At 46.5% G+C, this 15,903-nt stretch overlaps 1 protein-coding gene across 2 annotated transcripts in view; it reads right to left on the bottom strand.

The window, feature by feature from the left end:
* pcgf3 (polycomb group ring finger 3) overlaps positions 1-15,903 on the bottom strand; it is a 90,673-nt gene that overhangs the window by 10,290 nt on the left and 64,480 nt on the right. For both annotated transcript variants that reach the window (XM_075481992.1, XM_075481993.1), the window contains 2 exons: positions 15,293-15,400; positions 3,559-3,647 (listed from right to left, as the gene is read on the bottom strand). In XM_075481992.1, the coding sequence (XP_075338107.1) occupies positions 3,559-3,647; positions 15,293-15,400 (197 nt within the window). The remainder of the gene's footprint in view (positions 1-3,558; positions 3,648-15,292; positions 15,401-15,903) is intronic.

The following is a 15,903-nucleotide window of genomic DNA, read 5'->3' as shown; positions in this document are numbered from 1 at the left end:
ATTTTTTGTGTATCCAAAGCCAAGAGCTCCTGAAGTAAATTTCATTATACCTGCATAGTGACAATAAAGATTCTTGATTCTTACTCATTTTTGGAGGGGCATTTTTTCCAGTGTGTGGCTCTAACCCATCAGTAAGAACACGCCATCCGTTCATATCCCCACGTTTCATTCAGGCTGGCTGTTAAATCCTGAGAACTCAGCACGTGAGCTTCTGCAGGTTCGTCAATCAAAAGCAAACACTTCCAGCTTGGCCCTGAAATCCCCGTAAGGAGAAAGTTTACATGCACAGCAGACTTATAAGAGGCTGCAGGACGCACTTCTCTGGGGCTGAACCCTTTATTGAGCCGGATTGTATCGGACGTGCGTCTATGAATAAAAAGACGGAGCGTCGGTGGAAGACCGGGAGAGCTTCAGGCTGCTTCTGGTAATGATTACACCTGCTGTGGTCACAGTACTGGAAAACGCTTCGATCGATAGAATTGGCAGAATCCATGCTTCCCAGCAGAATGCTGCACGTTCACCGACTCAGACACTTAATGAATAAAGAAACCAGCGCCGCTCGGTGGGTGGGCAGAGAGAAAGAAAGGGACCCCATCCTCAGATGGAAATATTAACCTCTGAAACCACCTCTTCGCGCTCCACTGATAATGGACGGGGCTTTTGTTGTGTCATTAGCTGTCACATCCCAAGGTTACTCTGAAAGGTCATCCAGGAGGCAGCAGGGAGCGTTCTGGAGACCGGCCATGCGTGCCGCTTCGCCTGCCGACTCTTACATCCGAGTGATGGCGGAAGGAAGAAGGATCTGGACTCCAGGGACTGTTTTACTCCCTGACTGAACCTGCTGTTATCGCTCTTCTGCCTTTCTCCAGAAGCTTTGGAGTCTTATTTCTGTGCTCAGAGATGCATCGTTTTCTTTAGAATTTCCTAATAAAGTATTTTATCTGCACTCTTCACTTTTAAATTAATTAATTAATGATTATTATTATTTTTATTTATTTTATTTTATTTATTTATCTATTTTATTTATTTTATTTATATTTTAATGATTTTATTGCCTTCTTGTGATTTTTGCTTTGCCTAATCTTCTCCTTTACCTGCTGTTATCCCTCTTCTGCCTTTCTCCAGAAGCTTTGGAGTCTTATTTCTGTGCTCAGAGATGCATCATTTTGTTTAGAATTTCCTAATCTTCTCCTTTACCTGCTTTTGTTTTTCAAACACACAGCATACTCTGCTCTTTTGAAGGAATTTTATCCCATTAAGTTTCCTCAAAGCGAGTCTTTTACTGCAGGAAGCCATCCTCTTTGTTCTAAACCTTTTATTTATCCTAAAGTGAGCTGAACAGGGGAAAAAATAACATTTCAATCTGCTGCAGAACCTCTTGAATCTCAGGAGCCGGTCGTACTAAATTAATGAAGTTAAATTTTAAGTTTGACGAGGCGAGCTCCTCTAACTCACCTCTGCCGTCCCGGTTTAATCAGCAGACTGTGACGGCCAAACGCTTCAGTTCTTTATTCATTTTGTGTGTTGTTGTTCGTCTCCTTGGAGATAAACCGTCCTATTTCCAGAGATGCGGTGCCCCGTTTCTTCTGAGGTTTCTACCTCCAACACATCAGCTTCCAGGTGTAGCCCCACCCCCCGCCAGGTGTCACTCAGCGGGGTCACATGGCACCAAAAGGATCGGATTATTGGCCATGTTGTGGCCATTTATGTTTGTAAATCATAAGTTCTATCAATTTAGTATTCTTTGGGCAGTTAGAATATACTTTAGTTAGTTTGGAATCAAAATCTGTAATTAATTTATATATTTGAAATTGTTTAGATTATTTTGGCAACTTTTTAGATTAATTAGACAGATTAAGAACACACCGGGGGGGCGTGTTGGAGGAGCTTTTTGTTTGTCAGATGTCCGCTGTGAAGACGGGAGGTTTTGGTAAAATGATTATTTTTGACCACTTTTTGAGCTTGTAAAATCAGATTAAGTTAACTTTCGTTTTTTGATCTAAGTTGTAAGAGATTTTTAGTTATTGTTTTGTTCAGATTTTGTTGGAAATAAACTACATATATTTTTTAAACAATCAAGTCTGAAGTGCAAGAATCAAACCACCTGTTGCCACCAGAAAGTATAGTTTGGAAACTTAGAAGGCCGACAGGCTAAATTACAATCAGACTGAGTTATTAAGTGCATGTAGACACCTTAATCTGACAAAACGGATTCAGACCCCGAGATAACTGGGCTGAAAGTCACTCTAAACCTGCTTGTAGACGCTGAAGCACGTGGTGAATCAGACTTTGCGTTCTGCGCATGCTCCAGATGTTTTCCCGGGGTCGTGACCCGGAAGTCAAAGGAGACGATATTCCTGTTGTTGTCGCCGTCAGAAAGAAACAAACAACGCGATGGAGAATGCTCCGTTGGGCATCGAGTTTGTGCAACAAGCAGCTCATCACAGAGCAAATGTAGAGGGACGTAGCTTCATCTGGCTCTGCGTTCTCCATCTTTCTCCAATGCCTGAGTTTGTTGTTGTTGTTGGTGGTGAAGAGGTCAACAGGAAGTGGCTCTATTAGCAACAGTTGTTTTTTAGTTATTTTATCTTATTCGATTTAATTGCTTTCACTGTTCTTTTATTGTTTTTATTTGTTTTTACTTCTTCTTCTCTTTATTTATAACCTGCTGTAAAGCACTTTGGTACATCGTAAGGATTGTCTGTAAAGAGCTGTAGAAATAAAGTACATTTACATTTACTTTCAGGGTCCCCTCCTCACCCCGCCTGCTGACTTGCTGCCATCAGCAGCCATTTTCTCTCTCCATCCTGCAATTTCTCCACGTTTCACGAGTCATCCGCCCCCCCGCCAGTCCACCTCCGCCCATGACATTTGACACTGCTGGATTCAGACGGCCATATTAACTATTCCGCGTGCATTCTGCAGCGCTGCAGAGTTCACTTTTCCCACGCGGCAGCAAAGAAGCAGCTCGTTGGAATCGGCTGGCTTGTTTTTACGAGTCCTGAATCTCATCTCGACAGAAGCCACATCTTCAGAGGTGCTCCTGACAGAGTCTGTCCAGCAATAACAATAAGTCCACTCCTCGTTTTAATCATTATTTCACAGGCTTTTATAAATGAGGCAGAACACAAATGGAAGAGAAGCTCATTTCCATTTTAAATGTGTGCCGTTGGATGGCAGCGGTGCGGATCTGTTAGCCACAAAAAAGCCCCCAAAACAAAACAAGCCGGTAATTAATAAACAGCCTGGAGGAGCACACTGGGGGCACTTTTCAATCCAAATTCAATTACAGGAATCAAGATATCTGTGGCAGGACTCAGCCATGCAGACAGATCTCTGTGGCCACGGCAACAAGCTGAAAGATTGTTGTTTATGTTGCTCCAGGTGTGACGAGGGGACCTTTAAAATGTCCAGCGTCTCCGTCCCCGTTACAGTCCGACTAACTCCCACACCGTCCCGCCAACGGGGAACATGTCCTCAGCAAAATGTCGCTTAAAGTCACGTTCAGCTGGCGTTTAACCAACTGTCTGAGGCCAGATCAGGAAAGATGAGACTCACCTGCTCATCACTACGGTGATAGTCGTTGTCCTCCTCCGGTTTCTCCTCTCCTGCCTCCTTATTGGTCGTCTCCTCTGATTTGGTATCGCCTGTTTGGGAAACAAAAAGGGACAAAAGGGCAGTTTAGATTCTGAAGGAACGCCTCTTTTCTCAGACTTTATCTTTATTTAGGGGCCGAGCAGTGAAACTGCAAAGAGTTATTCTTATTCTTTGCAAAAGGTATGCGAAAACTCAGGAAATTTTGCGAGCGCCACCTGCCAGTCGACGACATGAAAGAATCTAAACTTTATATTTTTGGGAGTCGCTCACTGACTCTGTAGCGCCCCCTACAATGCTTAAAAATGCTCCCCGCATTGGGGTTAGTTTCACGTGGGATGACGAAATTCGGTACACTCATTCATCATGCCCAGACGCACAAAAAAGTCTCATGCCGCCATGGTCCCACGTCCACAGGAAGGCGGCCATTTTGGATGGAAGGTGCGTTTTGGTGCCATTTTTGCCCGATTCCACGCCTTGCATATGATCGAACTTGTCCTACAGATTTAATGCTACAGACTTCAAACTTGGCCAGGTTACTCTTAAGACATGGGGGGAGGGATTCATGGAGAAACTTCTTCAAAACTTAAAGGGCGTGGGGACGCCTCAAAGTTTGATGACTCGCCATCACTCGCCACAAAAAATGAAGTTGCTTATAACTCCCACATACATTATCCAATCTGTCCCAAACTTCATACGGTGAATGCTGGACCCAGCCTGAACGCGTACATATTAACATAGTGACATCCACCTATAGCGCCACCTGCTGGTGGTTGGAAACGTCTTTTTCTTCTCCACGCCTTGAATATGATCGAACTTGTCCCACAGATTTAATGCTACAGACTTCAGACTTGGCCAGGTTACTCTGAAGACATGGGGGGGAAATCATGGAGAAACTTTTTCAAACTCTAAACGGTGTGGGCGTGGCCCGACGTGCGCACAGGCTCGGTCCTGTAACATCATTTCTTTATGTTTTTCTTCCGTCCACCTGTGTTACGAACGTGCTTTTGCACGAGGTGCGCCCTCTAAAGAGCGCGTTGCTATGGCACCCTCAGACGTGTAATCGCCCTTTAAATGAAGCTCTGCAGGAGGTGGTTTTATTCAGAACCCAACAGGACCAGCAGAAACCTCTCAGTGAACAATCAGAGAAAGTTGACAGACTGATGCTGAAACAAACGTGCGACAGCACTTTTTGGGATTCTCCACTCGGCACAACGAAGCTTTTGGGCCGACGCCGAACACCTCGCTGCTCAACACGGCTCTTTTTCCACATCGGTGGTTCCGGTGCTGGTTCGGATCCAGCTTAATCAAACTTAGAACCAGCTCCCTTCTGGCCTCTGGCTCTGGGCCCGGAGCCCCGCTGTGGACCAGCAAAGGGGCCGCTTGGGTCAGGAGCGGGTTTGTTTGTTATTCTGCTGAATCCAAGTCGAGCAAGAATAACGTTCCCAGTCGACCGCATTCATCTTCTCTGTTTGGTTAATGAACTGTGGCCTTTATTATCACCAGCTTGCTTTAACAGCGTGCAGGAATCCAGTGTGCAGCAGCTTTTTTTAGGTAATAACATGTGGAAAATGCCTCTCAACACTGTGCAAAGCATCCCAAACACAGACTTTTGCTTACATGTTTGATATGAAAACAAAGGGAGACGTTTCTGTAGGCGACGCAGCTCTGAACCGGCTAATCCGGGAGAGTTTATATCACAAACTTCCAGCCAGTTCAGTGCGTGGTAACATGTATTCATACAGTAATAATCCACAAAGCTTAACCTTACCGGCAGGTATCCACCACAAGTCTAAAGCCTAAACATCCACTCACTAGTTTTGAGCGAATCAGGCACTTTGGAACTTTCTGAAGCCAGTAAGTAACGACAGGAAACCTTCCCTCTTCCAGCAGTGTAGAAATGTTCTTTAAAGCTCAGACTTTAGGCAACTTTCAGTGACTTTCTGTGTATGACGATGCCCACAGCCCCCTGCAACACTTCTCAGGGTGAGACACAACGAGCAGAGCTCTGAACAACAGAGCAGGGACCGACTTCTCCCGTCAGAAAAGATTCTTTACTTCAAAGCTTTATTTCTACACTCCATCCATGATGGACAGAATATATATTTAGTTTCTGATGCAGTGGCTTTGTTTCCATGCATCTTGTTGCTTTCGTTCTTTTAGTGATTAGCACTAATAAATAGGGCTGGGCGAGTTAACTCGTTATTATCGCGTTAACTCGCTAATTATTTAATAATTTTATCACGCATTAACGCAGGTTTTATTATTCATTTTATAATTGTAAAAGTCTGTTGCTCACAGGCTTTTATTTTGTAAAAGTCTGTTGCTGTCTGCTGTGGAACAGGAAAAGAAAGTAATCGGCGGATCCACCAAACATGGAGAAGGGTACGGAACTTTTACTCGGCCATTTTCATTTTAAAGTTCTTCCAGACGGCGGAGTCGACAGAACCAAAGTCATCTGTAAACACTGCCAAGTTGAATTGTCTTCTCAGCGTAGTAGTTCCAGTCTAAAATATCACTTAAAGGCAAAACACACAACTGATAGCAGCAAGTCATTCAAGGAAACAGACAGTGGAGCGAGGCTTCTACATAAAAACTACAGAAAGATGCTGATGTTAAAAGTGTGTTTGCACAACAAATGTTATGGCACTTTCATTCATATGGCAGCACATTTAAAATAAAACTAAATGCTAAAAGCTATACACTACTTTTGGATTAATTGTGATTAATCAGGGAAATCATGTGATTAATTAGATTAAACATTGTAATCGTTGCCCAGCTGAGGCCTGTTTTCATGTTTAGGATGTAACTCCTGACTTGAGGCCATATAATCTTTCTTTAAAGACCTTCCCCGCTTGCTAAATGTTGCTTGTTCTACACGTTACGATGATCCCAAACAGGCGAACGGTTGCTGGAGTTTTAACTTCTTTCACTTTTTGTGTCCTTTCTTTGGACGATTTGTGCCACAGATCTGCTCTGTGCCCGTTTGAGACGGCTTTTAATCTCTTATTTACCTCAGCTGCGGTGGTGTGGGCCACCGACAGCTCAGTCTAAGTGTTTGGGTTTGCAGCAGCATCCCGTCTCAGCGCTTCAGGAACATAAACAGAGTGAGACATCCCAACAGCTGATGAAATTTCAGTGAAACAACATCAGGACGGCCGCGGTTACAGCAAACATTTCTTTATGGATTTTCCTCGTTGGCTGCGACGCTCCGGCTTTGAAGTATTGGATTTTTTTTTAGATATGAAACCTGGTTATCAAAGTCGAAATTGTGTCGCTGTGACAGAATTGCTGCACAGTTGGATATTGCTTTTCTGTAACCTTTAAAAACAAAAGAAAATCAGCCTGTTCTTTCCGGATTTGCTGCAGGTAATAACAGAGTTTGTGAGTCAGTGAATGTGAGTGCAAACAGCCGCCTCCTGCTCAGGCTGCACATGAGACTGCTTCACCCTTCGGTGTCCGACCGGGCCAACCGGCACCGATTCCCCAGAGCGTTACCGAGCTCGCTCCAGCATCTCCATGGCGATCGTCTCCAGCAACAACCTCGCTTATTGCATCTCAGGAGGCTTTGCTCAGTGTCACTATTCTGTTTTAGTATCTTAACTTCTTCTGCTTCTCCACATCCTCTTCTTCAGTCCCAGTGACGGTTGCACAGTTGATCCATATTTACTGTAACTGTGCTGCAGCTGCATCCTCAGTGGCAGCAATGAAACTTATTTACTATGTTTGCAAAGGGATTAAAAAGCAGTTTACTGAGATATGGGCTGTGTTCCAAACCGCATACTTCTCCTACTACTCATACTAACTTTTTGAGTTAGTGTGCGAGTTTGAGTAAGCGAGAAGTTCCCGGATGCATACTAGATTCTCCGAAATGTTGGGTATGCATCATGAGGTTACTACTCATACTCAAACTACCCAAGATGCAACGTAACGTGACGTCGCCGATCGTCATTTCCTGTCAAAACGGCAGTTTCAAGCTAGCTACAACGAGGGTAGGTTCACTTCCTGTTTTCAAAACAAAAGCACCAATTGTATGGTAATGGATTTCCCTATGATAAAAGGCAACGGGTATTTTATTTTGGGAAAATAACCAGAAGTGCGTTAGCTCACTGCGGCTAGCTTTAGTAGCGCCGAATTCGTGGGAACAAAATCGTAAATAGACGGTATTTTGTCAGATTTTCAACACGTTGGGGATCTAAACGACTACTTTCTCTCCTGAAAATGTTTCAAATGTTGCTAAAGTTTACAGAGTTTAGAGCTTAAGAGAAATCAGCTTCAGGCCGGCTGATTTCGGCTCGGGCAGGAGCAAAATGCATTGTGGGTAAACGCTCTGCATACTGTCCGATCGATGAGTATGTAGTATGCAGTATGCAGTATGTAGTATGCAGTATGTAGTATGCAGTATGTAGTATGTAGTATGTAGTATGCAGTATGTAGTATGTAGTATGTAGTATGCAGTATGCAGTATGTAGTATGTAGTATGTAGTATGCAGTATGTAGTATGCAGTATGTAGTATGCAGTATGTAGTATGTAGTATGCAGAATGCTCTCAGGACACCAGGTCCTGGTTTGTGTCGGAGCTGACGGCATTGGTGATGAAGATGGCTGCAGATTTAAAGGCCCTGCTTCTTTCTGTCTGCTCTCACACGATTAGAAAATTATCTTCTGTCTTGTTTGATGATTTATGGGATCGCGCAGCAACATTAAAATCCCGAAGGCGTGCGCAGCGACATTTTCAGGCTACTGTACATCGGGAGTGAGATGGAGTAAACTGTGTGTGTTAGCGTGGGAGTTTGCATTGTCATGGAAGATAAAAGCGTACTCTGCAGACTCATCATGTCGATCAATCTTCTCGCCTTAAGTGCTCAGAAAAGAAGGTAATTTAGAAAAATGAGCCTGTTACGCTCCATCGGAGGCAGAGCTCAGTAAACGGAACAGAGTCGAGGCTCTGAAGGTTTTATCCAGTTAAAGTGACGGCGATAATGTGAATGTTTCTGTTGGTGAACCTTCACTTGTCCATCAAACATGTTTGAGCTGTGAATCCAAAGTCAAAACCGAATCATCGTTGGATGCGTTTCTGAGGAACTGGAATACAGGACGGTCATCGAGGACTGTGTCAGCTGGTGTGAGCTGAACCTTCTTCAGCTTAAATCCAGCAAAACGAAGGACATGGTCGTCAACTTCAGGAGGAAAAAGCCCCACTTTCACACCGGGGAACATCCAGGGATTGGACATCGAGATGGTGGAGGACTACAAATTCCTGGGTGTTCACCTCAACAATAAACTGGACTGATCACACACCAGCCCTCTACAAGAAGGGCCAGAGGCGCCTCAACCTGCAAAGGAGACTCTGGAGGCCTCTCCTCAGGACCTTCTACCACTCTGTGGGAGCTTCAGCCATTTTTACACCCACGGTGCAAGAAGGAGAGGTTTCATGTTGACTTTTCATGTTGTTGCCTTTCCATGACAATCCACCACTCATATAGAGATTTTTCTTTATCTGTATTTATTAATATTTTATTCATTTCTTGAATTTCAATGTGCAATATTATTTATACAAGCTCACTTTACTTTTTAGTCCTTGCTTTTTCTCTTTTTTTTAATCTCTTGTTCATGTCTGTTGTTGCTGCTGTTGCAAGTGAATTTCCTTATTGTGGGATGAACAAAGTACAATCTAATCTAATCTAATCTAAATAGAAAGAAAACGTCTCCTCCTGATATGGAGCATTTATGGCCACGGCTCTGCACGTTCGGCAGTCCGGATGTGACCCGTACCTCGCTGTGTACTCTGCTCCCTGCAGAGCTGTGAGGAGCAGATGGAAGGACTCGGACATGCCCTACAAAAACATGCACGTCAGCTTAACTGGCGACTCGACACTGACCCTAAGGGTGAGCGTGCACGGCTGTGTGGCTCTTTGATGGACTGGTGACCCATCCAGGGTGCCCTCCAACATCTCATTTACTGATAATGTTCATTTAGTTGAAATTGCTAAATCATTATGGGACCGGGATGTTAATTCTCCATTGATGCTCGACACTGAAACCCTTTAACGAGTCTGTGTAATTCAGCTGTGATCAGGAGGTTCTTCTTGTTGTCCACATTGTGAAACAAATCCTTTTACTTCCCTGTGGCGTAAAGCAGCCCGTACATAGTTTTAAATTCGCTGTGTGGGATTTCAGGGGGGCTGATCCGTCGTGTGCGATTAAAGGTGCGACAGAGGTAGATTTATTTTGGTTAGATCTGGTTAGATCGCTTCTTTTTCCAAGAGTTTCTGGGTGACCAAAGCCGATAGTTGAGTGTAAAAGGAGTTCAGCTCCAGTCGAACTTCACCATCTGAGGGTTTCTCAGACAGAAAGGTGCAAAAAGCATCTTTAAAGCTCTGTGATGTTGCAGAGCGTACACATGGACATTGCTCATGGTTTCATCAGCGCAGTGCAAGCCGAGCTGTGAGACATGAACCTGAAACTCAACTTCTGATGCGTTCAGACTTCTGATGATGATGCGTTTTAAACTCTTGGTTTACTGCTGCTATCCCACATCAGCCGCAGGGCACGTCACACAAACAAGCTTCTGCTGACACAACTGCATTTTGCAAGCATTTTGCTTTGCACATACTGCCTCGCTCTACTCCTTTTGGGTTGGTTTTGTTGCACAAGCACATGGATTTAACAGCACATTTATCTGCCGGAGGGGAAAACGGAGACGTTGATGAGCCTCCTAAGAAACGCTGCAACAATTCAGGGCGGTTTTTGCCAAGTAAAGAAGCCTTGAGGGTTCCTTTTTTCGTCCCCAACGGTATATATCTCGCCAAGAATGAAAAGTTTCTGAAATTCTTTGGAAAATGGAGTCATGAAACAGAAGAATCCTTGCAGACTCGTGCACAGTTTCTGCAGTAATCATGAACAGCCTTAAAGGGCTTCCTCTCCTCGTGTGAACGGCAGCTACCATGCTGCAGAAACACTGCTGTGCCTGGTGTGTCAGAACTATGGTTGGGAATCAATTCAGACTCTTCTCTTTGCCTCCGGTTTCTTTCCCAAAGTGATGGAGAGCTCTCAAGTCTTCATTCTCATCATTCACACCCAAAAGGTTTGCTTTTCTTTTAATAGAAATCCTCGTCATTGGCAGGTTACATCGATGCACAAAGTAATCGGATAGAAGCTGGAGCCCCTCCACCGACTGGAAAGCCGGTGATTCGACTCCGGCTTCCACAAGTCGAAGGCTCCTTGGGGCAAGACACTGAACCCCACGTTGCCTCCCGATGCACCTAGTTAGGTATCGACTAAAGGCCTCGGTATGCTTCTCCGTCACTATCCGTCAATCCGTCTCCGTGGTCACGCAGAGACTCTCCGTCCTTTCGAAGTTCTCTGTCTGGATGTCGGATACCCAAGGCGGTTCGCCTCCCGATCAGTAGGCATCGCCACGTTAGACGACCCAATCTGGCGACGTCTATGGTGAAAGTGGCTGATTGATTGTTCACCTTCCGGCTCCGTTCCACTCCTCACAGCGAACGATGGCGACCGAGAGAGAAAGACTGTTGTTGGAGTTGGAGCTTGTTGATGTTGAAATGCAAATAATTTTGACCAAATGTTGACCGGCACACAGTAAACTCTTTCAAAAATGGCGGCGTTGTTGTTCCGAGAGAAGGAGCTAAACCGGAAAAGTGATTCCGGAAATGATGCTGGAATGTTGGCCAATGGAGAGCGTCTCCGGGAGGGTCTCTGTTGACGGACAGGGCTCTCCGTAGGCGACCATAAATCAGCCTAAAGACGTGCTGTATGATTGTGTGTGAATGGGTGAATGTGTTTTGAGTGGTCAGCGAGACTAGAAAAGCACTCGTCCATCGTACAGAAGTACAGTCCATAGCCGGGTCCTGACAGAAAGGAATGATTTATTAGGCCCCAACTGGCCATCTATCCAGAATCTAGAGCAGGGGTGTCAAACTGATCCGTGAAAGGGCCGGTGTGGCTGCAGGTTTCTGTTCGGCAGCACAGCTGATTCGTTTCATTCAATAGACTGAACTGGTTAAGAACTTCTACTACTACAACTACTACTTTATTTATAAAGCACTTTAAAACAACAGTAGCTGCGACAAAGTGCTGTACAGACAAACAGAAACAATAAAACACGATAACAGAAGTAAGAGCAAAAGTCTCAACATGTGTTAGAAGCCAAATAATCAAAATGTGTCTTAAGATGAGTTCTAAAAGTGGAAAATAAAGGGGCACTTCTGATATGTAACGGCAGATCGTCCCATAGTTTGGGAGCTAAACACTAAAAGCTCTGTCTCCTCTGAGCTTTAGTTTAGACCTCGGTACCTCCAGGAGAAACCTGCAGCCACACCGGCCCTTTCACGGAGCAGTTCGACACCCCCTGATCTAGAGCCTATGTAGCCTGTTACCAAGAGCCGTCTTTAGGCATGATGAGAGGCATTTAAACTCTATTCTGTGGCCACAAAATGGGTGTTTTCGTATTAATTACTCTTAGGAACCGACATCCAATTCCCAACTATTCTGTTCTTTATCATCTGTACTACGGAACATCATCATACTATGGAAGAACCATTTTCATGCTGAAAGTGAAGACAGGAAATAGTATCACATCCCGAGTGTTGCACGTTCTTTAGTTTCGAACCCAAACGTTGTCTGTTGTGTGTTGGACACGACTTTCCCTTCAAACCTCAAACAGAAGCTACTTCCTGTAAATGTCAGAAAACAAAACTCCTGCTATGATTGACCATCCGTAAAACCATTTTACCACATTTAATTTCATTTGTTACTCAACCATTTGTGGTGTTTTCACTGGAATAACCAAGTTTAAAGCGGATTTCATTTGGCTGTCTGAAAACATCAAAAGCAGATGTGCTTGTCAAGCCTGTGCATCATCATCATCATCATCATCATCATCTATACAGAAAACAGAGGCCAGAGTTGTTCCTGGAGTCTTGCTTTAAACACATTTGACCAGAAACCAGCCAGTTATCAGCTTTGGAGCAGCATATCAATCATCTCAACTTTAAAAACCACATCTGATTATAGTTGTTTTTTTCCTGGTTTCCATTTCTGTTGGCGTCTCCACATTAAAACGCGTCGGTGCGTGTGTTTGCACGCTTCAGATAAAACTGACTTAAAGCGACGAGGCCCGGGAGCCGGAGAAGACTTCCACTTCCATTTGAGCCTTAATTACCAAAATCAGAGAGAGGGATTAAGCGAGCGATTAGGCCTGCCGGCGTGACAGCCCTCTGGACACACATTCACACCAGGCCTGAGGCTCGTTCTGATTGGCTAAACTGCCTTCATCTGTACGGTTTAATGGGTTCTTGCTGTTACTCTTGGTTGTGCTTCTAATGTTAGTCGTTAAAGTCTCATTCTTTATGTAGTGCAACGAGAAGAACGTGACATTCACACTCAAACAATTCAGCCACTTTAATCCTGAACTCTGCCGAGCTGTGAGCACACAGGCTGCGGCCTCCCAGAAGGGGACTCTGGCCTCCCGGCACGGGACTCTGGCTTCCCGGCAGGGGACTCTGGCTTCCCGGCAGGGGACTCTGGCTTCCCGGCAGGGGACTCTGGCTTCCCGGCAGGGGACTCTGGCCTCCCGGCAGGGGACTCTGGCCTCCCGGCAGGGGACTCTGGCTTCCCAGAAGGGGACTCTGGCCTCCCGGCAGGGGACTCTGGCCTCCCAGAAGGGGACTCTGGCCTCCCAGAAGGGGACTCTGGCCTCCCGGCAGGGGACTCTGGCCTCCCAGAAGGGGACTCTGGCCTCCCGGCAGGGGACTCTGGCCTCCCGGCAGGGGACTCTGGCCTCCCGGAAGGGGACTCTGGCCTCCCGGAAGGGGACTCTGGCCTCCCGGAAGGGGACTCTGGCCTCCCAGAAGGGGACTCTGGCCTCCCAGAAGGGGACTCTGGCCTCCCGGTAGGGGACTCTGGCCTCCCGGTAGGGGACTCTGGCCTCCCGGTAGGGGACTCTGGCCTCCCGGTAGGGGACTCTGGCCTCCCAGAAGGGGACTCTGGCCTCCCAGAAGGGGACTCTGGCTTCCCAGAAGGGGACTCTGGCTTCCCAGAAGGGGACTCTGGCCTCCCGGCAGGGGACTCTGGCCCTCTGGCCTCCCGGCAGGGGACTCTGGCCCTCTGGCCTCCCGGCAGGGGACTCTGGCCCTCTGGCCTCCCGGCAGGGGACTCTGGCCCTCTGGCCTCCCGGCAGGGGACTCTGGCCCTCTGGCCTCCCGGCAGGGGACTCTGGCCTCCCAGAAGGGGACTCTGGCCTCCCAGAAGGGGACTCTGGCCTCCCAGAAGGGGACTCTGGCCTCCCAGAAGGGGACTCTGGCCTCCCAGTAGGGGACTCTGGCCTCCCAGAAGGGGACTCTGGCCTCCCAGTAGGGGACTCTGGCCTCCCAGAAGGGGACTCTGGCCTCCCAGAAGGGGACTCTGGCCTCCCAGTAGGGGACTCTGGCCTCCCAGAAGGGGACTCTGGCCTCCCAGAAGGGGACTCTGGCCTCCCAGAAGGGGACTCTGGCCTCCCAGAAGGGGACTCTGGCACTCTGGCCTCCCAGTAGGGGACTCTGGCCTCCCAGTAGGGGACTCTGGCCTCCCAGTAGGGGACTCTGGCCTCCCAGTAGGGGACTCTGGCCTCCCAGTAGGGGACTCTGGCCTCCCAGTAGGGGACTCTGGCCTCCCAGTAGGGGACTCTGGCCTCCCGGCAGGGGACTCTGGCCTCCCGGCAGGGGACAGCAGGCCTGCTCGGTACCAGACGATGAGGTGAATTTACCGAAATAATAACCAAATTCTCTCTTGTTTCGGTCAGTTCTGTGTTTGATTCACATTGTGAAACAGGGGTTATAAGCTCAGTACTTCCAGCAGGAAACCACACCCTCATCAATGCAATGTCTTATCCAGGCAGGGCGGCTACGTATGGACCCGGAGTCACATGTAGGGCACCGCCTACATGTTGCTGTGAGATTATGTGTGCAGGAGACTCTCACTCACGGCTTTGTTTTTCAACCAGCAAGACGAAGAGCCCAAACAGACTCATTTATTTTGCAAGTTTCAGAATCCAAAAAGGTGCGACTGCGTCTCAGCTGGGATCCTCTGTGCAGCAACAGGTGGAGGTAACGTTTACAACGTTTGCTGCCAGCTCTCAGGCGATCATAGCGAGACTTTTGCTGCCAACACTGTGCACACATCCATGCTTTTTATGTAAAAAAGGATGTAAACATCGAAGCTTCAGGGCAGTCGTAACGTCATGCTGATACAGATCTTTACGCTCTCATCCTTTGTGTTTGACATTATGACTTCATGCAGGCAGTATTAACCACTCTGTCACCTGGCAGGAATATAAATCCTCAGAATAAATGGAGAAAAAAAGATAAACAACCTGTGGTGAGTCAGAAAAGCCTGAGTCCTCCATCGTTTCTCCATTAAACCACATCGGGCTGTAGCTGACCCCCTTCGGTTCTTTGGAGGACTTTCATCACTCATCACTTAATGAAGCTAAACAACAACCGCTGACACGCTGTGGCCCCAGTGTGTGAAATGTGCTCCCATCAAGTGGAGTTGGAAAAGGAAACCCTGACGGGTCGGTGGGTGGATCGATCCACCGAACACATTAAAGTTTATACCCAACAGAAAGAGTTTTATCAGAATCTGTGGTCATAAAAACAAGCAGAGGGGGGATGTGTGTGGGAGCGGGGGGGGACTGTACCATTGCGCTGGTCTTGATGAGTCTTCATGTTGCACAGCTCTCCTTTAATGTCCCCGGGCACCTCCATGCCCAGCTTCTGATAGAACTCCCTCTGCTTCTTTATCTCCGCTGCACGAGAGGAAAAAATACAAAGAAATGTTTTGTTTTCTCAAGATCACCGCCGGGAAACCAGACTTTAGATCAGAGATACTCATTGTGCGGCTCCTCAAGCTTTATTTGGCGGCTCGCACTCGCATAGTAGCTTATAACTATATGCTAACAATAACAAAACATTTTTTCATATAACACACAGCGAATACTGCACAGTATTAGGTATTTTTTTATTAATTTTGCATTTTTTGTAGTATTAAGTATTTGTATTAAGTATTAATTAAGGCTTAATGGTGTTTCCTAAAGGGGGAACTGTTAAACCTGGCAACGCAGCCCGCTTAAACCACCGTCACACCTGACAGCAGAGCACGCTAGCTCCTTTAGCCAGCGCAAGATGCAGGCACCATGGATCTGTTTTTAATTAAAAAAGGGCAAAAACCAGCACAAAAACCATGCTCATCCTGAATGTCTCACTATGATTACAACAAACTACAAATACAACATGAAGAAAGTCAAGGACA

Source organism: Odontesthes bonariensis, chromosome 13, assembly GCF_027942865.1.
Source record: "Odontesthes bonariensis isolate fOdoBon6 chromosome 13, fOdoBon6.hap1, whole genome shotgun sequence".
In the NCBI taxonomy this organism is placed as follows: domain Eukaryota; kingdom Metazoa; phylum Chordata; class Actinopteri; order Atheriniformes; family Atherinopsidae; genus Odontesthes; species Odontesthes bonariensis.
Note: the sequence above shows the minus strand (reverse complement) of the source record. Positions and strands in the feature narration are given on the sequence as shown.